Source organism: Elephas maximus, chromosome 26 (genome assembly GCF_024166365.1).
Source record: "Elephas maximus indicus isolate mEleMax1 chromosome 26, mEleMax1 primary haplotype, whole genome shotgun sequence".
In the NCBI taxonomy this organism is placed as follows: domain Eukaryota; kingdom Metazoa; phylum Chordata; class Mammalia; order Proboscidea; family Elephantidae; genus Elephas; species Elephas maximus.
Window position 1 is genome coordinate 1,173,732 of NC_064844.1, and position 19,247 is coordinate 1,192,978.

Consider the following 19,247-nt stretch of genomic DNA (forward strand, 5'->3'; position numbering starts at 1 on the left):
TTCATCCAGAAGATCCCTTGATTCTTTGTTTTGAGAGTTTGTTGAAGTAATCATGGTCTGCTTCTTTATGTGATTTGATACTGACTATTGTCTCCAAGCCTTCTATAAGTTATTGTATTAGTTTATTTTACGTTTGCTTCATGTATCCCAGCTTCTTGCTTTGTTTTGTTTTGATATGCCCAAATAGGTTGCTTGAGTGAGCTAGCTTGATTATTTTTGCCTTTGATGCTCTAACCTCCTGTCACCAGATGTCTAGAGCTGTTATCAGGTATATGAGCCTAGGAGTCCATTCACCCTTCTTGTATGGATTCATCGTAGGTGTCCAGTAGCTGGTTATCAAGTGTGTGGTACAGGCTCTGTCCTACAGTCTTAGAGGGGCAAAGGTGATTGGTGTAGGTACCGTTATCTGGTTGCAGCAAGGAGTCACACTCTGAATAAAGCAGGGGGATGACAACCATCCCCCAAGTGTCTGTAAGGAAAGCATATCCGTGTTCCCTAGAGCACACAGGTGGGTGGGTTCTGCAGACAGACTTTGGGCACCCAGTGCTTTTGGTTGTAAGGACTGGGAGGTACCCGTTATCCTTGGACCCCTGTCACAGGTGGCTGGGTGACCTGAGTGGAGCCACCAGTCCTTAGGCCCCTGGTGTGGGTGAGGACACTGTTTAATAGGCAAAGCGGTGTGAAACATCAAACACCTGCCTCTCCACTGCACAGCTGAAACAGTTACACTCTGCCAACAAGGGTTTATTCTCCTGAAATAGGCCCGCACAGGTCCATGCAGGGGGCAAAGGTATTCAAAGTCCATGGATTGTTTATGCCTGGACAGGAGTCACTTATGTCCTGAGCTCCCCAAGGTAGTGCAGCTGGCAGAGTATCTTTTTCCCCAATTGTGAATTTATTCCTTTTCCAAGGCCGGGAGAATGGCAAAGAGTACTCAGCAGGGCCTACCTCTAGCCCAGAGAAATCAACAGCCACTGAAGCCGGCTTGGGGACTGAGGGCGCGGTAAAATATACACAAGTACTTAGCTTTTGCTGAGAACGCTGTTCTTCTCTAGTTACAGAGGTGTGAATAGGGTGTGCAGCTGGCTGTTTCTCCCTGAGGAAACTGCGGCCGGAATGCTACCGTCAGCCCGTCACCGTTGCTCACAGGAATGGTGCCTGATGGTTCCTGGCAATTCATGTCTGGCAACTCCTCTCCGCTTCTGAACTGTCTCTCTCTCCCTGCCACCCAGTCCGTTTTCTAACTTTGCCTTTGATGTTCAGGACTCCTAGCTTGTCAAAAATATAATCGTTTCACTTGTTTTTCTGGGTCTTTATTGTAAGAGGGATCACTGGAAGCATCTGACTACTCTGCCATCTTGGCCCCACTTCTAGAGGAGGAACTTGGAAGAGGAGAGATGCATCTGTGTTAAGTGAAGGCAGGTGATATCAGGATGCAATGGAAGGCTTCGCAGTAGTTTTAAAGAAAGTAAAGTGGTGAAAGGTGCTGAAAGGCACGTGGCAGTACAGGCTAAAGGCAAAAGAATCTGTGCACTGACAGACTGCACAATATTCATGTTTGATTAACAATTTAATTTCAGCAAAACATTATTCCTCTACGTTAAATTGGAATTACTAGTTTGAATTGTGTTGGTTTTAGTTTCTACTTGTGTCTACAGAATGCAGATTTGGCTTGCAGTCGTAGAAGGCATGTTTTTGTCATGTAGTATTGGTGCATATTTAATTTACATTATAACAAAAAGAATTTAAGTCAATATTGGAAGTATCCAAATCTTTTTCCTTTAAAAGGTTTGCATGTTACTTAAAGAAATGTAGCATTAAGAAGTCAACATATAATTTAATTTACAAAATTTTACCTACCCATAATTTTATAGGATCTCTTCTACTGCTTAAACTAAGATTAGTGAATTTTCAATGTTGCAAACATGTAAGATGTGGTTGTGTAAAAACACACCACGTGGTTGAATATATAATTTTTAGTTTGCACCTGATCAAATCATACAGATATGCTCATACATGCACATGAGTATACAAAACAAATATTTTTCTGTCACTTTCTCAGTTGTTTCTTCAAATTGATCACTTTTCTTGATTTTTTTTTTTTTAAGGAGATATTTAGTGGCTATTCTTTACCTCTTTGGGTGTTAATCCAGGCACAAGCCTTGCCACAGTTTCCCAGTTGATTGTCTGAGGGATTCCGATTAACGGATAAAGGAGCATGTCCAGCACCATTTGGTTGTTATTGTTCAGGAAATTGTTGTTTTCTGAATATCCACGACTCATTTTTTAGAACTAAAAATGAGAAGGACAAACAGATTTACATCTAAAATCCAAGTGTTTCTCAAAACATTATACAATTATAATATATAATAATTACATAATTGTTTACTTAAAACGCTGGTATAGGACATCAGGTTATAGACACCATGAAGTTATTCTAAATGTTTCTGCATGAACATTAAAAAGAAACAAAGAAAAACATTAAGCACTCTAAAATCAGCTTCCTAGTAACAGACCTACCTTGTTGATGGGCCAGTATAGTGCAGTGCTTGAGGGTGTGGACTCTGGAGGCAGCCTGCCCAGGTATGGATCCCAGTTGTACCACTTACTGTACTATCGGGTGTCCATCACTTTACCTCTGTGCCTCAATTTCCTCATCTGTAAAACACAGATCATAGTAGCTCGCTCAGATAATTTTAAGGATATTTGCAAAGTGCTGCTTGCATAGGGTGAGAGTTTTATGTTTGTATTAGTAATATTACCATCCCAGAGATTCTCAGATTAAGGAGATTCATAAAGACAGATGTGATAGGTAACAGGAGAGATGGCAACATTCCAAGGAAGCATGCTGCCAACAAAATGAGTGGGAGTCAAGTCTACATACTAGATCACTTTCAGCAGCACGACCTAAGGCTTCAGTTGTCTCAGCTATAAAACACTAAATATATCAGCATGATCTGGCATGCAAAGGTGTTTGACAAATAATTTATTACTATATTTTTCCCTTTCTTACTTTGACCATTATTGGCACACACAAAAATATTCCAAGACTTAGTTTGATAACTGTAAAATGCTGCCTTGAGCCCAGCAAAGAATCGATTTTACAGAACTCCATTTCTTTTTAATAAGTTCTGCATCTCAAAATCAGGCAAAAGGATGGAGTGAATCCCAAAGTATTGCTCTTTCACATTTTCCTCACTCAGTTTAATGAAAATTTTGGGAAAGCAGGTTTGGAAGGGCTTGGAAGAAACTTGGAAGGACACAGACATTTCTGTTAATTTTTCTCTCTAACCCACCAGACTGCGGGCTCTCTGATGAGTTGGACCCTCTATCTCTGATTCCTCAGAAAAGTGCCCAGCACAGCAGAAACAGCCAAAAATGTTTGCTGAATTAATGAGAAAGCCACAATCCTAAAAAGATATTTAATGTATGCTTTGGAAGCCACCCCAAACTGAGGATCCACAACTCATTTAAATATTTAAGTCCCTACTTTATGCAAAGATAAATGGGGTTCATGCCCTGCTGGATTAATCAATTTAGACTGAATCAACAACAAAGCCACATTCTTGAAAGGCCTGGTTTCTCACTAGCGGACAGGGCTTTTTTGCCTAGTACCTGCAAGGCTTTTCATACTGTACAATTTGGGATGCGTGTTAGGATATGGTGCATTTTATTAACATCTGTTTAGGCCTTAGTAGAAAACAGTCTAAGATGGAATTCAGGGCAAGGACTCTAGGTGCCGATTTTTCTTCACTTCCAGAAAGATTCATTTAAAATTTCAAAAATACTTATTGAGTCCTAAAAAGTGCAGGCATCTGTTAGCCAATCAAAAATATTATGCATATCAAACACTTAGAAACTTTACGCATTTCAAATACGACACTCATAATATGCACGTTTATATCTGGACGTGGAAAAAAATTTTTTGTTGACATTTTCTTTACACAACTGAATCATAAGGAGCAGGAGAAGACTACCCTGTATTAATTTCAGTTAAATGTATGTCCAAGAAAGTGTCCTTTAGAACCTGAATGCTAAGTATGAAAGGCAGAGCTTTGATCAGGTAATCCTTAAAACAAACTCTTGAAATAGTGCGTCTCATTCTGGAAAAAAGTAGAAAAAAATAAATAAACGCACTTCTGTCGAGTTGATCCCCACTCACAGTGACTCTACAGGACAGAGCAGAACTACCCCGTAGGGTTTCCAAGGAGCGGCTGGTGGATTCGAACTGCCCACCTTTTGGTTAGCAGCTTTTAACCACTGTGCCACCAGGGCTCCATACAAAAAACTGTATGGCAATTAAAAAGAAAAAAAGTTTGAAGCTCAGCTGGACCACATTAACACCAAATCTACTCCCATTCATTAGAAAATACCAAATTTATTAAAGCTTAATATTTTTTTTTGTTTAATGTGAAACAACGTATAAGTGACCAGAAATACAACTTCCGTGTCTAATGGACTAAAAAAACCCAACCCGGAGCCGTCGAGTGGATTTCGACTCCCAGCGACCCTATCGGACCCTTGCAAAGGCCTCCCGTCCCCTCCTCCATTCCTGCAATCTCGGCTTATTTTTCTGTGTTAACAATACCAGTCAGAGTCATCCCACACAAACAGCGGTTCCCGGCCGGCACGTGACCTCCCTTTCCCCCCAAATAGAAAAGGATTCCCCAGGCAGTGAGCGCAGGACGGGGACGAAGGGGGCAGGTCAGGGGTCGGAGGTCGCGCCCCGTCTCCCGGACTCTCCTGAGAACTGAGGCAGCTGCCGTTGCCCTCCGCCCCTCAAACCTTGGGCGGAGCCCTGCATGGCGCATCCCCGGGGGCCCCAAGACCTCGAGGCTCCCCCCGCGCAGGAGCGCAAACTCTCGGGGTGCGGGGTCGTGGGCGGACGAAGGCACCGGGCGCAGCGGGGCCAGGCTGGGGGGGGACGCTGGGCTGGGGGACTCGGCTGGGCTGGGGGGGGACACGGGGCTGGGGGACTCGGCTGGGCTAGGGGGGGACGCGGGGCTGGGGGACTCGGCTGGGCTGGGGGGGCGCAGGGCCGGTGGGTGGGGGGGACTCGGCTGGGCTGGGGGCGACGCGTGGCCGGTGAGTGGGGGGGACGCGGGGCTGGGGGACTTGGCTGGGCTGGGGGGGGACACGGGGCTGGGGGACTCGGCTGGGCTGGGGGGACGCGTGGCCGGTGGGTGGGGGGGACACGGGGCTGGGGGACTCGGCTGGGCTGGGGGGGGACGCGGGGCCGGTGGGTGGGGGGGACACGGGGCTGGGGGACTCGGCTGGGCTGGGGGGGACGCGTGGCCGGTGGGTGGGGGGGACACGGGGCTGGGGGACTCGGCTGGGCTGGGGGAGGACGCGGGGCCGGTGGGGGGGGGACGCGGGGCTGGGGGACTCGGCTGGGCTGGGGAGGGACGCGGGTCTGGGGGACTCGGCTGGGCTGGGGGGGGACGCGGGGCTGGGGGACTCGGCTGGGCTGGGGGGGGACGCGGGGCTGGGGGACTCGGCTGGGCTGGGGGGGACGCGGGGCCGGGGGGGGGACGCGGGGCTGGCGGGTGAGGAGACGAGGGGCCGGGGGGACGCGGGGTCGGGGGAACGCGGGGCCGGGGACGATCGGGCCTGCAGACGGCGGAACGCGGAGCGCAGAGGGAGTCTGGGCTGCAGGACCCGGGCCCGGCGCCGGCCGGGCTGGGGGCGGCGGGAACCCCGCAGCAGTCGCGGTCCCGGCGTCTCGCTCACCTCCTCAGGCCGCGGGCCCTTGCCGCACCCCGGTCCCCCACAGCGGAGGGTACCGCCCGCACCCCACCACGACGCCGCGGCGACCAGGCCTGGCGCCTCAGACGCCCTGACACACAGCCCGCCCGCTTGATCGCCTGCTCGCTGGCGACCGCCAGCGGCCGCCCGCCCACTTCGCCCGCCAATCGCGAGCCAGCGCCGCAGCGACGCAGCCAGTGAGCGACGAGCTCCTGCCGGGTGGGCGGGTGAAGCCAGGCCGCTGCGGGTGTCGCCGCGCCCTGCCCCCCAGTCCCCTCGCACCCACTTCCCGCTGGTCGCAGTGCAGCGTCCCCACCCTCGCAGCGTCTGGTCTCTTAGCAACCAGCTGCTAGCTGCCAGATCTTGGGACCAACTGGGAGTCCAGAAGGGGATGGATATATGCGTGACAAAAGAAGTGGGATAAAGAACGGATGGTTTGCAGTGCAGGTCACCGTGGCGTACCTGTTTAGGTATCATGAGAATCACTGTCTTCTTCAGGAGGCCCATTAAAAAACCCGTTGCCATCCAGTCCATTCCGACTCATAGCGACCCTATAGGACAGAGTAGCACTGCCCCTTAGGGTTTCCAAGGAGTGCCTGGTGGATTCGAACAGCTGAACTTCTGTTAAGCAGCGTAGCTCTTAACCAGGGTTTCCTTTCAGGAGGTGTCTCTTAAAAAATGCCACCAGCTCTGAATTACAAATTCGGTTTTCATAGATTAATTGGTTCAGCATAGGTGTGTGATTGTGAGGAGTACTACTACTAGGAACCTAGTAAATGTATGAGGCTCAGTTTTGCAGGGTAAATACGTGTCAGTATTTTTCATTTCCACATGAGATGTATCGCTTCCAAGAACCAAAACTAAACGTTAGGATCAGAAAGCACAGGAAAGGGAAGTCCTATCCTCAGTGAACAATTACTAAAATGAGATCTGATGATTAGGCATAGATGAAGTGGCTCGTGTACAGAATGTCAGGAGACATGTTCCAATTGTATCACCTGTGGCTTTCTGCAAATCTTTTAATATTTTCGTTCCAGAAAGACATTAAAGTCAGGCAGGCTTTGCACTGCAAAGACACTACGTAAATTTTTGAAGCTGTGGACCCTCTGCATCCTCTTTGTCTCCCTTCGGTTGTGGTGGTGAGTCAGCTTAAACCAAGAGGATGAGAATAATCTATAAAGGACTGCAGAGTAATAACACAGAAGGAACCTGGGCCTAATAGACACAGACTGCCTGCCTATCTTTAGGCTTTACATGAGAGAAACATGATTATCTTGCTTTCCTGTTTTTTTTTTTTTTTTCTTTGTTAGAGCAGCTTCCAATCCAGTTGTCATCCAGTCAATCCTGACTCAGGATGACCCCATGTGTGTCAGAGTAGAACCGTGCTTCATAGGTTTTCAGTGGCTGATTTTTTGGAAGTAGATCTAAGACGTCCATCTACTTCCCCTCTTTCTTTCCAAGTCTAACCCTTTTGTCTTCATAAACTCATCTATTCCTGTTTTGGTTTAGACAAAGTTGCTTTAACACCATTGCCATCAAGTCGGTTCCGATTTACAAGAATCTTATAGGACAGATTAGAACTGCCCGTGAGGTTTCAAAGGCTGTAATCTTTTAGGGAAGCAGAGTGCTACATCTTTCTGCTGCACAGCAGCTGATGGGTTCGAACCACTGAACTTTTGATTAGCAGCTGAGCGCTTAACCACTGCGCCACCAGGGCACCATACAAAAGCTGTTAACAATTGAAAAAAAAAAAGTGTTCAGCCTGCAAGTCCTACATGATATTATCACGAATGGGTATGTGTGTGGCAGTTCTATGACCAGCACCGTAGAATCTTGACTGCTGACTGCTAAACAATCTTTTTCTTCTGTCCCTCAGTACCTGTGCTAGAAAGAAAAAAATGATCGTTCAGTCAGTTCTGCCTCGTGGTGACCCTATATGCTGGCAGAGTAGAACTGTGCTCCGAAAGGGTTTTCAATGGCTGTGCTCTTTTGCAAAGTAGATCAACGGGTCTTTCTTCTGAGGCATCTCTGGGCACTTAACAGTTGAAAAATTAAATATCAAATAAATGAAATCCTACGCTTTTCACTTCTCTGTTCAGTTCTGACACCATATGCCCACACAGCACTTCATTCTCTGACTCTAGCTAGGTCAGATCTCACAAGTTAAAAGAACACCGTCCTCAGACCACCAAATATACAGATGTCAGCACAAGTTTGGAAGTCCTCATGACACCCTAACTTTTGGCCTATTGACTATGAATTTGGGGTTTCTCACTACCCTTTCAGCATGCCAGCCACAAGCTCAGGGGCTTCCTCTGGGCTCCCTCACTTCTGACCTGCTAGTTACAAATTCAGGGTTTCCCTCTACCCTTCTACGATGACAGCTGTAAGCTCAGGAGACTCCCTGGGCTTCCTCACTTCTGACCTACTGGCTTCCACTACTCCTTTGGGTTCAATAATTCATTGGGACTCACAGAACTCACAGAAGTGCTATACCTTGATTACAGCTTTATTATAGCAAAAAAGGATACAAAGAGACACATAGGATGTCTAGGATGGTTCCTGTGTGGTTCTTCCATGTTCCAAAGGACACACTTCTTCCCATCTGCATCCATGTTCTTCACCAACCAGGAAGCCCGTGGAGCTTGTGTCCAGAGCTTTTATCAGCTTCATTAAGTGTCTTGCTGATTGGATGGATCAATCCCTCCCTGAAGTCAGCTGATAACAGGCCATGTGGTGGTCTCTTTGGTCAGGCCAGCCCCCACCCATTAGCACAAACCCTCAGGAATAGTTAACAAAGGCACCTCAATTACTCTGAAAAGTCCAAGAGTTTAGAGTTCTCTCTCAGGAACCAAGGACAAAGGCCAAATTACCAAAACCAAACCCACACCCACTGCCTTCAGGTCTATCCTGACTCATAGTGACCTTATGGGACAGAGTAGAACTGCCCCCACAAGGTTTCCAAGGCTGTAAATCTTTAGGGCAGCAGACTGCCACACCTTTCTCCCACAGAGCGGCTGGTGAGTTCACTGATGGGTTCCAACTGCTGATCTTTCGGTTACCAGCCAAGTGCATAACCACTGTACCACCAGGGCTCAAGGCCAAATTACTCGAGGTAAAGTAATTCCTTATCCCACAGCCATTCAGGGACTCAGTAGAAACAGGTAGAGACAATTCCCCACTCTTCTAATAGACTGCTACACTAGAATATCCTTGTTTCTACAGGACACTGTTTCACCTGACCTTCTTAAGCTGGGTCCTTAGAGACAGCTTCTGATTCACCACTGTATCCTGTAACATGGTTAACAAGTGCTTATCACCCTTAAGAGAAGCGTACATGTGTTGAGCCCCTGCTGTGTCCCAGGTACTGTGCTAAGTGCTTAATCCACATTATCCTTTAGTTCTCTCAACAACTCAGTGAATTAGATAGGATCATCTCTATTTTATAGATGACGAAACGGAGGCACTGAAGTTATTTTCTACAAGGAAGGTAATTAGAAAGTGGCAGAGCTGTAATTCAAATCCAGAACTGATCCCACATTTAACATGACAAGGTGAAATATTCTGCCCTTGGCAATGTTGGATGTTGTAGATAAGCAAACCACACCAAGACCTTTTGATTTGGTGCTCACAATAATCTTTATTACCAGGCATCCAACTTAATCTTCTCATTTTCCAGTCCCTAGAAATGTATGGAAAATCTCCATCCATTTTGACCTTAATAAATTAGTAAATATTAAATGAAAAATGTAACCATTTATATTAAGAAATTTTGTTGTTTTTTTTTTTAAAGCTTATTTTCATGTGCAAGTGGAAGAACAGTGAAGCATTACACACTTAATCATTAACACAGGGGTAGAGGAGTGGCTTTCCTGGTTAACTGAGGAGTTTATTGCCAGGTATCATACATGGATGAGACCAATTTTCCAAGAATATTGCCACAGAATACAAAAAGCACACAGAACCACACTACTGTAAGTGTAATCTGCTTTTTTCTCTGATGAGTCAGAAGACACTTACGGATCTTCCTAAATTTTAAAGAAGTTTCTAAAATGCCTGTCTCAATTTAAGGACCTGTGAAGATCTGTGATACAATGAGAAAAATATGATGAAATAAAAGCTCATGCTGGTTTATTAATTTGCCAGCTTAATAAAGAACTATTCTCTTTTTTCTGAAATTACGCCTTTTCTACCTTCTGGCATTAAAATTCTTTCTTCATTGCTGGTTTCTCCTCCTATCCCATTGAGGAACTTGCGTTTCCCAGTTATTCCAAACTAAGGATTAGTTGTTAGAAAACAAGTATTCTTAGTAGTTAAAAAAAAAAAAAAAAGTCCAACGAAACAAAAACACCAGACATTATGCATTTTCCACAATGTAAATGTGAAACAATTGGCTATTAGAGTCTGGAAATGGCGGAAAGTTCTATGTATGGCATCCTATGGACTACACGTGAGACTCCTGCTGAGCAAGACCCTAGATGGGACACATGCATCAAAGACCACTCATCTCGCAGGAGGAGGAGGGAGGCAAAATCGAATAGAACTGGCGAGTTGGGAAACCAGGCAGAAGGGAGGGACGTGATGCCCTGAGAGTGGATGCCCACAGTAGCCTCGCCGTTAGGATGCTGAGCTTTGGGCCAGTAAGCAGAGTCGGGGGAAGCTGATCCTGGCCTCCCAGGCATTTACTTAAGACCTTCAAGGGAGGACTGTAGCAGTCACAGAATGGTGGTACCCCCGTTACTCTCAGGAGAGGTAGAAGTAAATCCTCTGTGGACTGACAATCAACGATCGTTTATTATCAAGATTAGCACCTAGGGGAAAGGCCAGACTCTGTGCGAGAGTCCGCAGAAACAGCAAACATTTTAACTTCCAGGACTGCAGGTGTTGGAGTTCTTGGAAACCTAACATGGTCTGCTTAAAGGGTCTAGTAAACTATCAGCAATGAGCAGGAGATTGAAAAAGGAAAAAGAAAGAACTTCTAGATACAATTACTGAAGTATTACTACTGAATTATAATTATTAGAATTTAAAACAAATTACTGAAATTTAAAGAAACCTCAGCGAATGAATTAACCAGCAAATCAAACACAGCTGAAGAGTAAACAGACAAAAAATTATCTAGAATGCAAGCACACAAAGAGATGGCAACTATGAGTCACAGATATGGAGAACAGAATGAAGTCTAACCTATGTCTAACTGGAGTCCCACAGACAACAGACAGAATGGAGATAACGGCTGTGTAATTGCCAGAACTGATGACATAGATGAATCCATAGATCCACAGATCTTGCAAGCAAATGTATTACAAACAGAATAAATTAAACGAAGTTACTGGGGGCAACCTAACTATCAACTCTAATCACACTATCTAAATGGCTTGTAGTCTTTTGCCTGGGACTCATTTTCCAACTGAAGCCAACTATGCTGGCTTTAAACTAAAACTTCTTTATTGTGCTGAGTTATGAATGTATTGCTGAAGTTTAAAAGCAACCAAGTTTAAACTACTTGAAATTTATACTATCAAGAATATATAGTTTTTTTTTTTACATATTTTAATCTCAGTTTATTACATATTTTAATTTCAGTCTACTAAAAGTATACGACATCATGCTTGGTTAAGCAGAGGGTCAGCAAAAAAGAGGAAGACCCTCAACAAGATGTAATGACAGTGGCTACAGCAATGGGCTCCAGCATAACAATTGTGAGGATGCTGCAGGACTGGGGAGTGTTTTGTTCTGTTGTACACAGGGTTGCTATAAGTTGGAACCACCTCAACGGCACCCAACAACTAAAATATAGCCAATGGAACATGACCCTGGTGCATTAGTTATGAATGTCTAGGGAAATACTACATACCATAGGTAGTAGTTCTGAATTTAAGCCATTTTATTTTACACTGTGCTGATGTCAATTATCATTGTTAGTGGTAATTTCATAGTGACAGCAATATTCTCTTTTCAGAGAAACCCTTTGGCATTAATCCTATTAGGAAAAGATAACTACTGTGACTTAGCCACTCATTCTTTCAATATATGATGAGTGCCTACAGTATTCCAGGTACTGTTTCAAGTGCTGAGGATACAAAAGGAGACAAAGCAATATATGCTACAGGAAAAAAGCAGGGGAGAAGGATAAGGGAACACAGAGGGAGAAGGAAGGGGCTGCAATTTAAAATAGGGTGACAGGGACAGGCTTGTGAGAGGATGACCCTTGAGCAAAAACCAGAAAGAGGTAAAGAGTGCTCCAAACATAAGACAAAGTGCATGCGGAGGTCTTAAGGTGGAAACATGTCTGGAATATTCAAGTACCTGGAGGAAGTGCAGTGGGGTTCCTGTGAAGAGTGACAGGTGAACACTGTATAGGGCAGAGGCCATAGCACCTTGTAGACAGCGTAAGGACTGAGTTTCTACTGAGTTAAATGGGAGGGTCTGAGCAGAGGAGGGATATGATCCAGATTTTAAAAGGATCCCTCTGTTCCTACCTTGACAACAGACTGTAGGTATGGTGAGGTAAGGGGGAAAGCAGAGACGGGTTAGAAGGTTACTGTAATAACGCAGGCGCAGGTTAGCCTTAGATCTGGGAGGAGGCGTGGAGACGGTAAGAAGTGGTCAAATTCTGCATATATTCTTAAGTCACTATAAACAGTATTTCCTGATAGATGTGGGGTGTGAAAGAAAAAGAGGAATAGAACAGGATTCTGGAGTTTTTGACGTGAACAAGCGGAAAGATGTAGTTGCCATTTACTAATGTAGGAAAGAGAATAGGGGAGGAACAGGTTTTGAAGGCTAAGTCAGGAATTTTTTTGGCGTACGAAGTTGAGATGTCTATTAGATAGCAAGTGGAGACATCAAACTGGCAGCTGGGTATGATTCTGGAGTTCAGACATAAGATAATGGCTGGAGACATAAATTTTGGAGTCAAGAACATGGTATCTGAAGCCACCAGACTAGATGAGATCAAGAGGGTACAGAGAAGAGGTCCAAGGACTACAGCCAGGGGAGATGAGGAGAAACCAGCAATGAAAATAAGGAGAAGGTGGAGACTATGATGTCCTAGAAGACAAGGGAAAAGAAGTATCTCCAGGACAATGGAGTGATTAGCTGTGGCACCACTGGTCAAGGAGAATGAAGATTGAGAACTGTTCACTGGATAGCAGTGTGGCAGGCACCAGTGACCTCAGCAAGAACTGTTGTGGGGGCAAAAGCCTGCTGATGTGGATTCAAAACACAACAAGGGGAGGGAGACTGGCAGCACTACGGCCAACTCTCCCAAGGATGTTATAAAACATGGCTGCAGATCACCAGTTTGGCTTCCAGTTAAATAAAGGAGATTGACTACTCATCTTTATCTCCTCCCCCCTCAAAATGACAACAAAAGAGTAAGAGGTATTAAACAAGGATAAAGAATGGAAGACAAGATAATAGATGAGACTTTTCGAGGTAAGAAAGCAAGTGGACATAAGGCAGCTGACTTAGTAGAGCACATGATATTACATCTAGGACAGGGCTTCTTTTGTTTGAAGATCAATTTTTTTTTATTGTGCTTTAAGTGAAAGTTTACAGCTCAAAGTTAGTTTCTCATACACAAATTTATACACACATTGTTATGTGACCCCAGTTGCTCTCCCTATGCCAGCTCACTCTTTTCCACCCCAGACTTCCCGTGTCCGTTCAACCCATTTCTGTCCCTTTCTGCCTTCTGATCCTGCCTCCAGGCAGGAGTTGCCCATTTAGTCTCATGTATCTACTTGAACTAAGAAGCACACTCTTCACGAGTATCATTTTATGTCTTACAGTCTAGTCTAATCTTTGTCTGAAGAGTTGGCCTCGGGAATGGTTTTAGTTCTGGGTTAACAGAGAGTCCAGAAGCCATGTCTTCTGGGGTCCCTCCAGTCTCAGTCAGGCCATTAAGTCTGGTCTTTTAACTAGAATTTGAGGTCTGGATCCCACTTTTTTCCCACCCCATCAGGTACTCTCTGTTGTATTCCCTGTCAGGATGGTCATTGGTGGTAGCCGGGTACCATCTGGTTCTTCTGGTCTCAAGCTTTTGGAGTCTCTGGTTTATGTGGCCCCTTTTGTTTCTTGGCCTAGTATTTTCCTTGTGCCTTTGGTGTTCTTCATTCTCCTTTATTCTGGGTAGGTTGGGACCAACTGATGCATCTTAGATGGCTGCTTGCTAGCTTTTAAGACCTCAGATGCCACTCACCAAAGTGGGATGCAAAACATTTTCTTAATAAACTTTGTTATGCCAATTGACCTAGATGTCCCCTGAAACCATGGTCCCCAGACCCCTGCCCCTGCTACTCTGTCCCTCAAAGTGTTTGCTTGTATTCAGGAAACTTCTTAGCTTTTGGTTTAGTCCAGTTGTGCTGACTTCCGCTGTATTGTGTGATGTCCTTCCCTTCACCTAAAAGAATTCTTTTAAGACAAGAATTCTGACAACAACCAAGCCCGTTTACACTGCACAACTCCTGAAAGACTCGTCATTTGAAAGCACCACTCCTTGAAGTCTGGTACAGTACACAGAAACCAGGGAAATGAAAAGGCATGGCAGTATCAGTCCAGGAGAACCAGAAAGCTGTGTAATACACGAACAATAAGAAGGGGGAACAACATTTACATGGCTACAATCATGCAAACGTTTTCACTGACACATTGACACAGCTAAAAGGAAACTATCACTGGGAAGATGGGGTGAGGGGCAGTGTGGATTATGGCAGCCAAATCCTCCACAGGGTGGGGTGGAGAGTTAACGGATACCCTCTAAAATAGGTCAATCAAGAAATAGCAGGGTGAACACATTATTTAGAAATAAGATGCTAAAAATAGGAGAAATAGCAAGAAAGTTAAATATGGCTGCTCCTGGAATCAGGACTTGGGAGTGAGATGGGGCTGCTGTAACTCCTTATATGCCTTTTACCACAATTTTATTTTTTAATCATGTTATTATATTCGTATGACAGTTAAAAACATAAATGGACAGGGGGATAAATATATATGGAAAGTAAGGATAAATAACTGGAAAAGTTACTTGTTCAACTAGGCAAAAAAAAAAAAGGTAACCATATGTGCTTGCTTTATTATACTACATATAATAAAAAAGTAACCATAGCAAGCTAGAATAAGAACTCCAAGCAATACCAACACTGGTGGGGGAAAACGGGCAACAGGGGGAAGTGTCTGCGGGAGAAACCAGGAGGATGACGGCAGGCCAACATTCTTAGGTTGTTCCAAGACTCCAATACTGATAAACTTAAACAGTGCTAAGAAAAACTAAACCTAACTATAGGTTAGAAGTAACCGCTACAAGAACAAAAGTAGGTTACAGATCTTCTAAACCTGCAGAAGAAAACACAATCTATGCAGCAGAAAGTAGACAGTAAAAGAGGAACTGGACACATGGTAGTTAGAGAGAAGTATATGAAGTAACTATTGATAAAACCATGGGAAACTATCAACAACTGGAGCTTCTTAATATATTCCTCTTTAAAACTGAGACCAAAGAGACAAAAATTAGCAAATATAAAGACGACTGGAAAAACATGAAGTTCGTTCTAACAGTGCTGAGAGGAACACCAACTTCCACTCCCTGTTTCCATGTCTCAGCACTTCCCTACAGCAACACTCCTGCGGCCTCTCTCCCCCTCACCAACTGTTTCTTGGCGGAGGTGTGACTCAGCTGACCAGTGAGTCTGGAAGAAGAAACTGTACACACGCATCCCTGTGCCACTCTCTCATCGACCTGCGTACCTGCAGTGAAGGTGCTGTGCTCTTTTCCGGCCTTTCTGTAAGTCTGGTGGGTCTCTCTGCCTGAGGCTGGATGAAGAGTCCAATTCAGGGAAATATTAGCAAACCCTACGCCATGCCTTCTCAGCTTTAACACCAACAAAGCTCACGACTAACAAGCCATACCTGCCTGCTCAAAGCCTGGCATCAGCTGTTTTGTCACGTATTCTTAAACATAAGCAGGCAACCAAAGTTGAGGAGAGACCCGAGGAAAGAAAGCCTTCATCATGAAAGACGGAGATAAAGAAAACATAATGAAAGGGGAGCAGGGAAGCTATGTAAGAAAATTTTAAAACAACAATTTACCATTGTTAATACCCTCAGAAAGATAAGGGAAGATATTGATTTTATTAGACTAGAAAAAGATGCTATTAAAAAGTAATGTTTAGAGGAAAAGAATCAAATCAAGAAGTTTCCGGAATTGCAAAATACAAGTTTGAAAATTGAAATGGCTTATTAAGTGCTCAGCACAACGTATGAAAATATACCCACACCGAGGCACTTTGTGAGATTTATGAATGAAGTCAAAGAAGATCCTATAAGCTTCCAGAGAGAAGAAAACAAACAACGCAGGTCTCGTACAAAGCATCAATAATCCTAATGGCTGCAGCCTCCTCAGCAGTGACTATGGAAGACGACAACGGAGAAATCCCTTCCAATTTATAAAGAAAAACAATGGCCAACTTAGAACTCAAACTGTCGCTCAAACTGAGAGTAGAAGTAAAGATACTTTCAGACATTCAAGGTCTCACACTTCACGTCTCATGCAGTCTTCTCAGGAAGCTCCTGCAAGACGGTCCATTTCTGCTGTTGCTGTTGGCTGCTGTTGGCTCTGACCCACGGCGACCCCACGCACAACGGAAGGACTTGCTGCCTGCTCCGGCGCCATCTCCACGACTGGTTGTGGACCAGACCACTGTGACCCACAGGGTTTCCACTGGCTGATTTTCAGAAGCAGGCTGCCAGACCTTCCTTCTTGGTTTGTTCTAGTGTGGACGCGCTGCTGAAACCTGTTAGGCATCACAGAAACACATAAGCCTTCAATGACAGGTGGGTGGCAGCTGTGCGTGAGGTGTGCTGGCCAGGTGGGACCTGGGTCTCTCACGGAAGGTAGGAATTCCATCAATGCACTGCCAATGCCTTGCTCTGTTTCTATGAAGAAGTAAAACAAGAGAGAGGCAGGTATGGGGTATGGAAACAAGAAAGATCATAGCAATTCTCAGGGGGGGAAGAAAAAGAGAACCCAGGGTAACAGCTGTGTAGAAGATAAAGCAATCAGTTTAGACCTGACTCAAGTCATCCTGAAGGCTTTCTTCAACACAATGCCGTCTGCAGCTGCGCCCTTTTTAACCTGACGATGACTGGGTGAGCTTGGCCCGGACTATCTGTACTGGGGTTGCTGACGAAGTTCTTACTCTTTCCTTCAAGCCCTGCTCTCTGGATCATTCCAGGACACACAAGTATTCCGCTTTAATCTACTTTTGAGAGCCCTCTGACCAGGCAGATACCCAATTCTAGGAGCTGGCACACCTTTCAAAATGCACTGACTGTGGCTAACCACATTTCCCAAGGTTCACTGGATGACTTTCTCAGAAGTAGCTCTTGTACATTCTCAGAGAGTGGTCTCTGAGGCCAGCCTACGACCCTGAGCCGCTTCTCAGGTTATCTCCTGAGACACCTCATCAAACAGCAACAACTCTGCTCTTCTGAACACAGCTAGGTTTCTCCAAGCTACATTGTTTTAAAATTAGTCACATTCCATACTCACTTATATGTATATATATGATAAAATTATTTTAATAAAAATAATATCAAGTAGGAATGAAAGTGTAGTTCAGGATCAGAAAATGTTATTCACCACAGTAATGTGACTAAAGGTGAAAAATCAAAAGATCAAAACAAATGTAGATTTAAATTAGCAGTAAAAGCAAATGCATTTTGATAAAAACTTACAGCAAACATCACATTTAATAGGGAAACTAACTCTGAGGCAGAAATAAGATGTCTGCTATCATAGCTACTACCAAATATAGACAGGTGGCCTCGCCAAAGCAGTGAAAAGGAATGAGAGGTACAAGGACTGAAAAGGAAGAGTTAACAATGTCATTATCTGCAAGACAGGATCACTGATGCAGGCAACCTGAGAGAATCAATAATACTATAACTAAGCAATCATCCAAGCTGCAACTACAAGGTCAGCACCCCAAATTCAATGTATTTCTGTACACCAGAAATAACAGGAGAACATTTTTAATGGCAGCAAAAATTATAAAGTACCCAGGGGGTAGCCTAAAAAAATACACAAGATGTCTTGAATAAATGAAGAGAAAAATGATGTTCGTGGATGGTTTGACCTTGCAAATACGTGAACTGCCTCTAACTTAATCTATAGATTCAATCCAATTCCAATCAAAATCTCAGCACCCTGTTTTAGAGAACTTGGTAAATACTAAATTTTACACAGAAGGAAAAAAAAAAAACTACAAATAGCCAATTTTAACAAGGTGGACAAAGAGGGGTCATTCGCCTATTAGAGTTGAGACACATGACAAAGTTGTATTAATTAAAAGTGTACTGAGAAAGGAACTGACATATATCAATGGAATAAAACAGAAGGCCTCAGCTTCCCACTTAGGGAACTTGGCATATAACGTAACAGGGAAAGTACGGACTGTTTGGTAGATGCTGTTAGGAACACAGACTGCAACCCTACTCTGTACGACCCGTAGACATTCACACTCACAAGACCCAAAAGGCTGTACCTTGGCACCAAGTTCACTTCGCTTGGCAGAGGACCCATCACAGTAAACTTGGCACAGAGAGAGTCTTCCTTGGGTAAGCCTCAGGTGCCACCAGAACCAGCATCTTGTAGAACTCATCAAAGTAGGGTGCAAGTCCCCACAACAAGGAACAAGCTGTTACTCAAAGTCGTACCTTACTCAGAGCAGTCTAAAAGCCTGTGTTTTTTCTTTTATAATTAAAAAAAAAATTGTAGCCTGGTAAACACCCGACGTTCCACATTTACCTTAACTCAGTAGATTTCCAAGGACAAGGTAAACCCAGTATCATTTTTCTCAAAGACAAAGAGAAGGGTTTATTAACCTCTTCCCCTTCGTGACTAAATGGAAAAAAACAAGTTGCATTCATACTTCATTCTATACCCAAACGTTAATTTCATTAAATTAAAGAACTGTAAATGGCAAAACATAACTGATAGAAGAACAAGACCTAAAAAGCACAAACAATTAGGGAGAAAATTAAAAGATTTCTATTCTTTGAAGGACACCAAAGACAAGAATTAACATATGACAAGATTAAAGTTTTCCAGTATCTGAATCTGACAAGGGAATAATATTTAGAATATTAAAAAATTTCTTGTACTGAAATCAGGAAGAAAGAAAAACCCAATAGAATAACGGGAAAATTACAAGCAGAATGAAAAACCAGAATGACTGATAAGCATATACTTAATCCCACTAATATTCAGATAATACAAATTAAGACAAAATACAATTTCACACACATAAGATTAGTGAAAATCAGAGAGTGTCAAGTGCTGGTGCTGCTAAAGACATAGAGAAAAGGAAACCCTCACGACCTGCTGGTGGAAGTGTAAACTGTACAATCATTCCTGAGAACAATACAGCAGCACCTATCGAAATTAAACTTACATAAATCCCTAACCTCAGCCATTCTACTCTAGAGCATCTGGGCCA

The 19,247-nt window shown here is 44.2% G+C and overlaps 1 protein-coding gene across 6 annotated transcripts in view; it reads right to left on the reverse strand.

Moving 5' to 3' along the window:
• Positions 1-19,247, reverse strand: part of SANBR (SANT and BTB domain regulator of CSR) — a 101,259-nt gene that overhangs the window by 58,529 nt on the left and 23,483 nt on the right. For 5 of the 6 annotated variants that reach the window (XR_007515522.1, XR_007515523.1, XM_049870365.1 and 2 more), the window contains exons 1-3: positions 5,731-5,873; positions 2,521-2,658; positions 2,134-2,292 (exon numbers count right to left, since the gene is read on the reverse strand). Coding sequence is in view for 4 of the 6 variants with exons in the window: in XM_049870365.1 (XP_049726322.1) it covers positions 2,134-2,283 (150 nt within the window). In the remaining 2 variants the exon portion in view is untranslated. Of the gene's footprint in view, positions 1-2,133; positions 2,293-2,520; positions 2,659-5,730; positions 5,874-19,247 lie in introns of those variants that run through there. The other variant, XM_049870363.1, reaches the window with a different exon arrangement.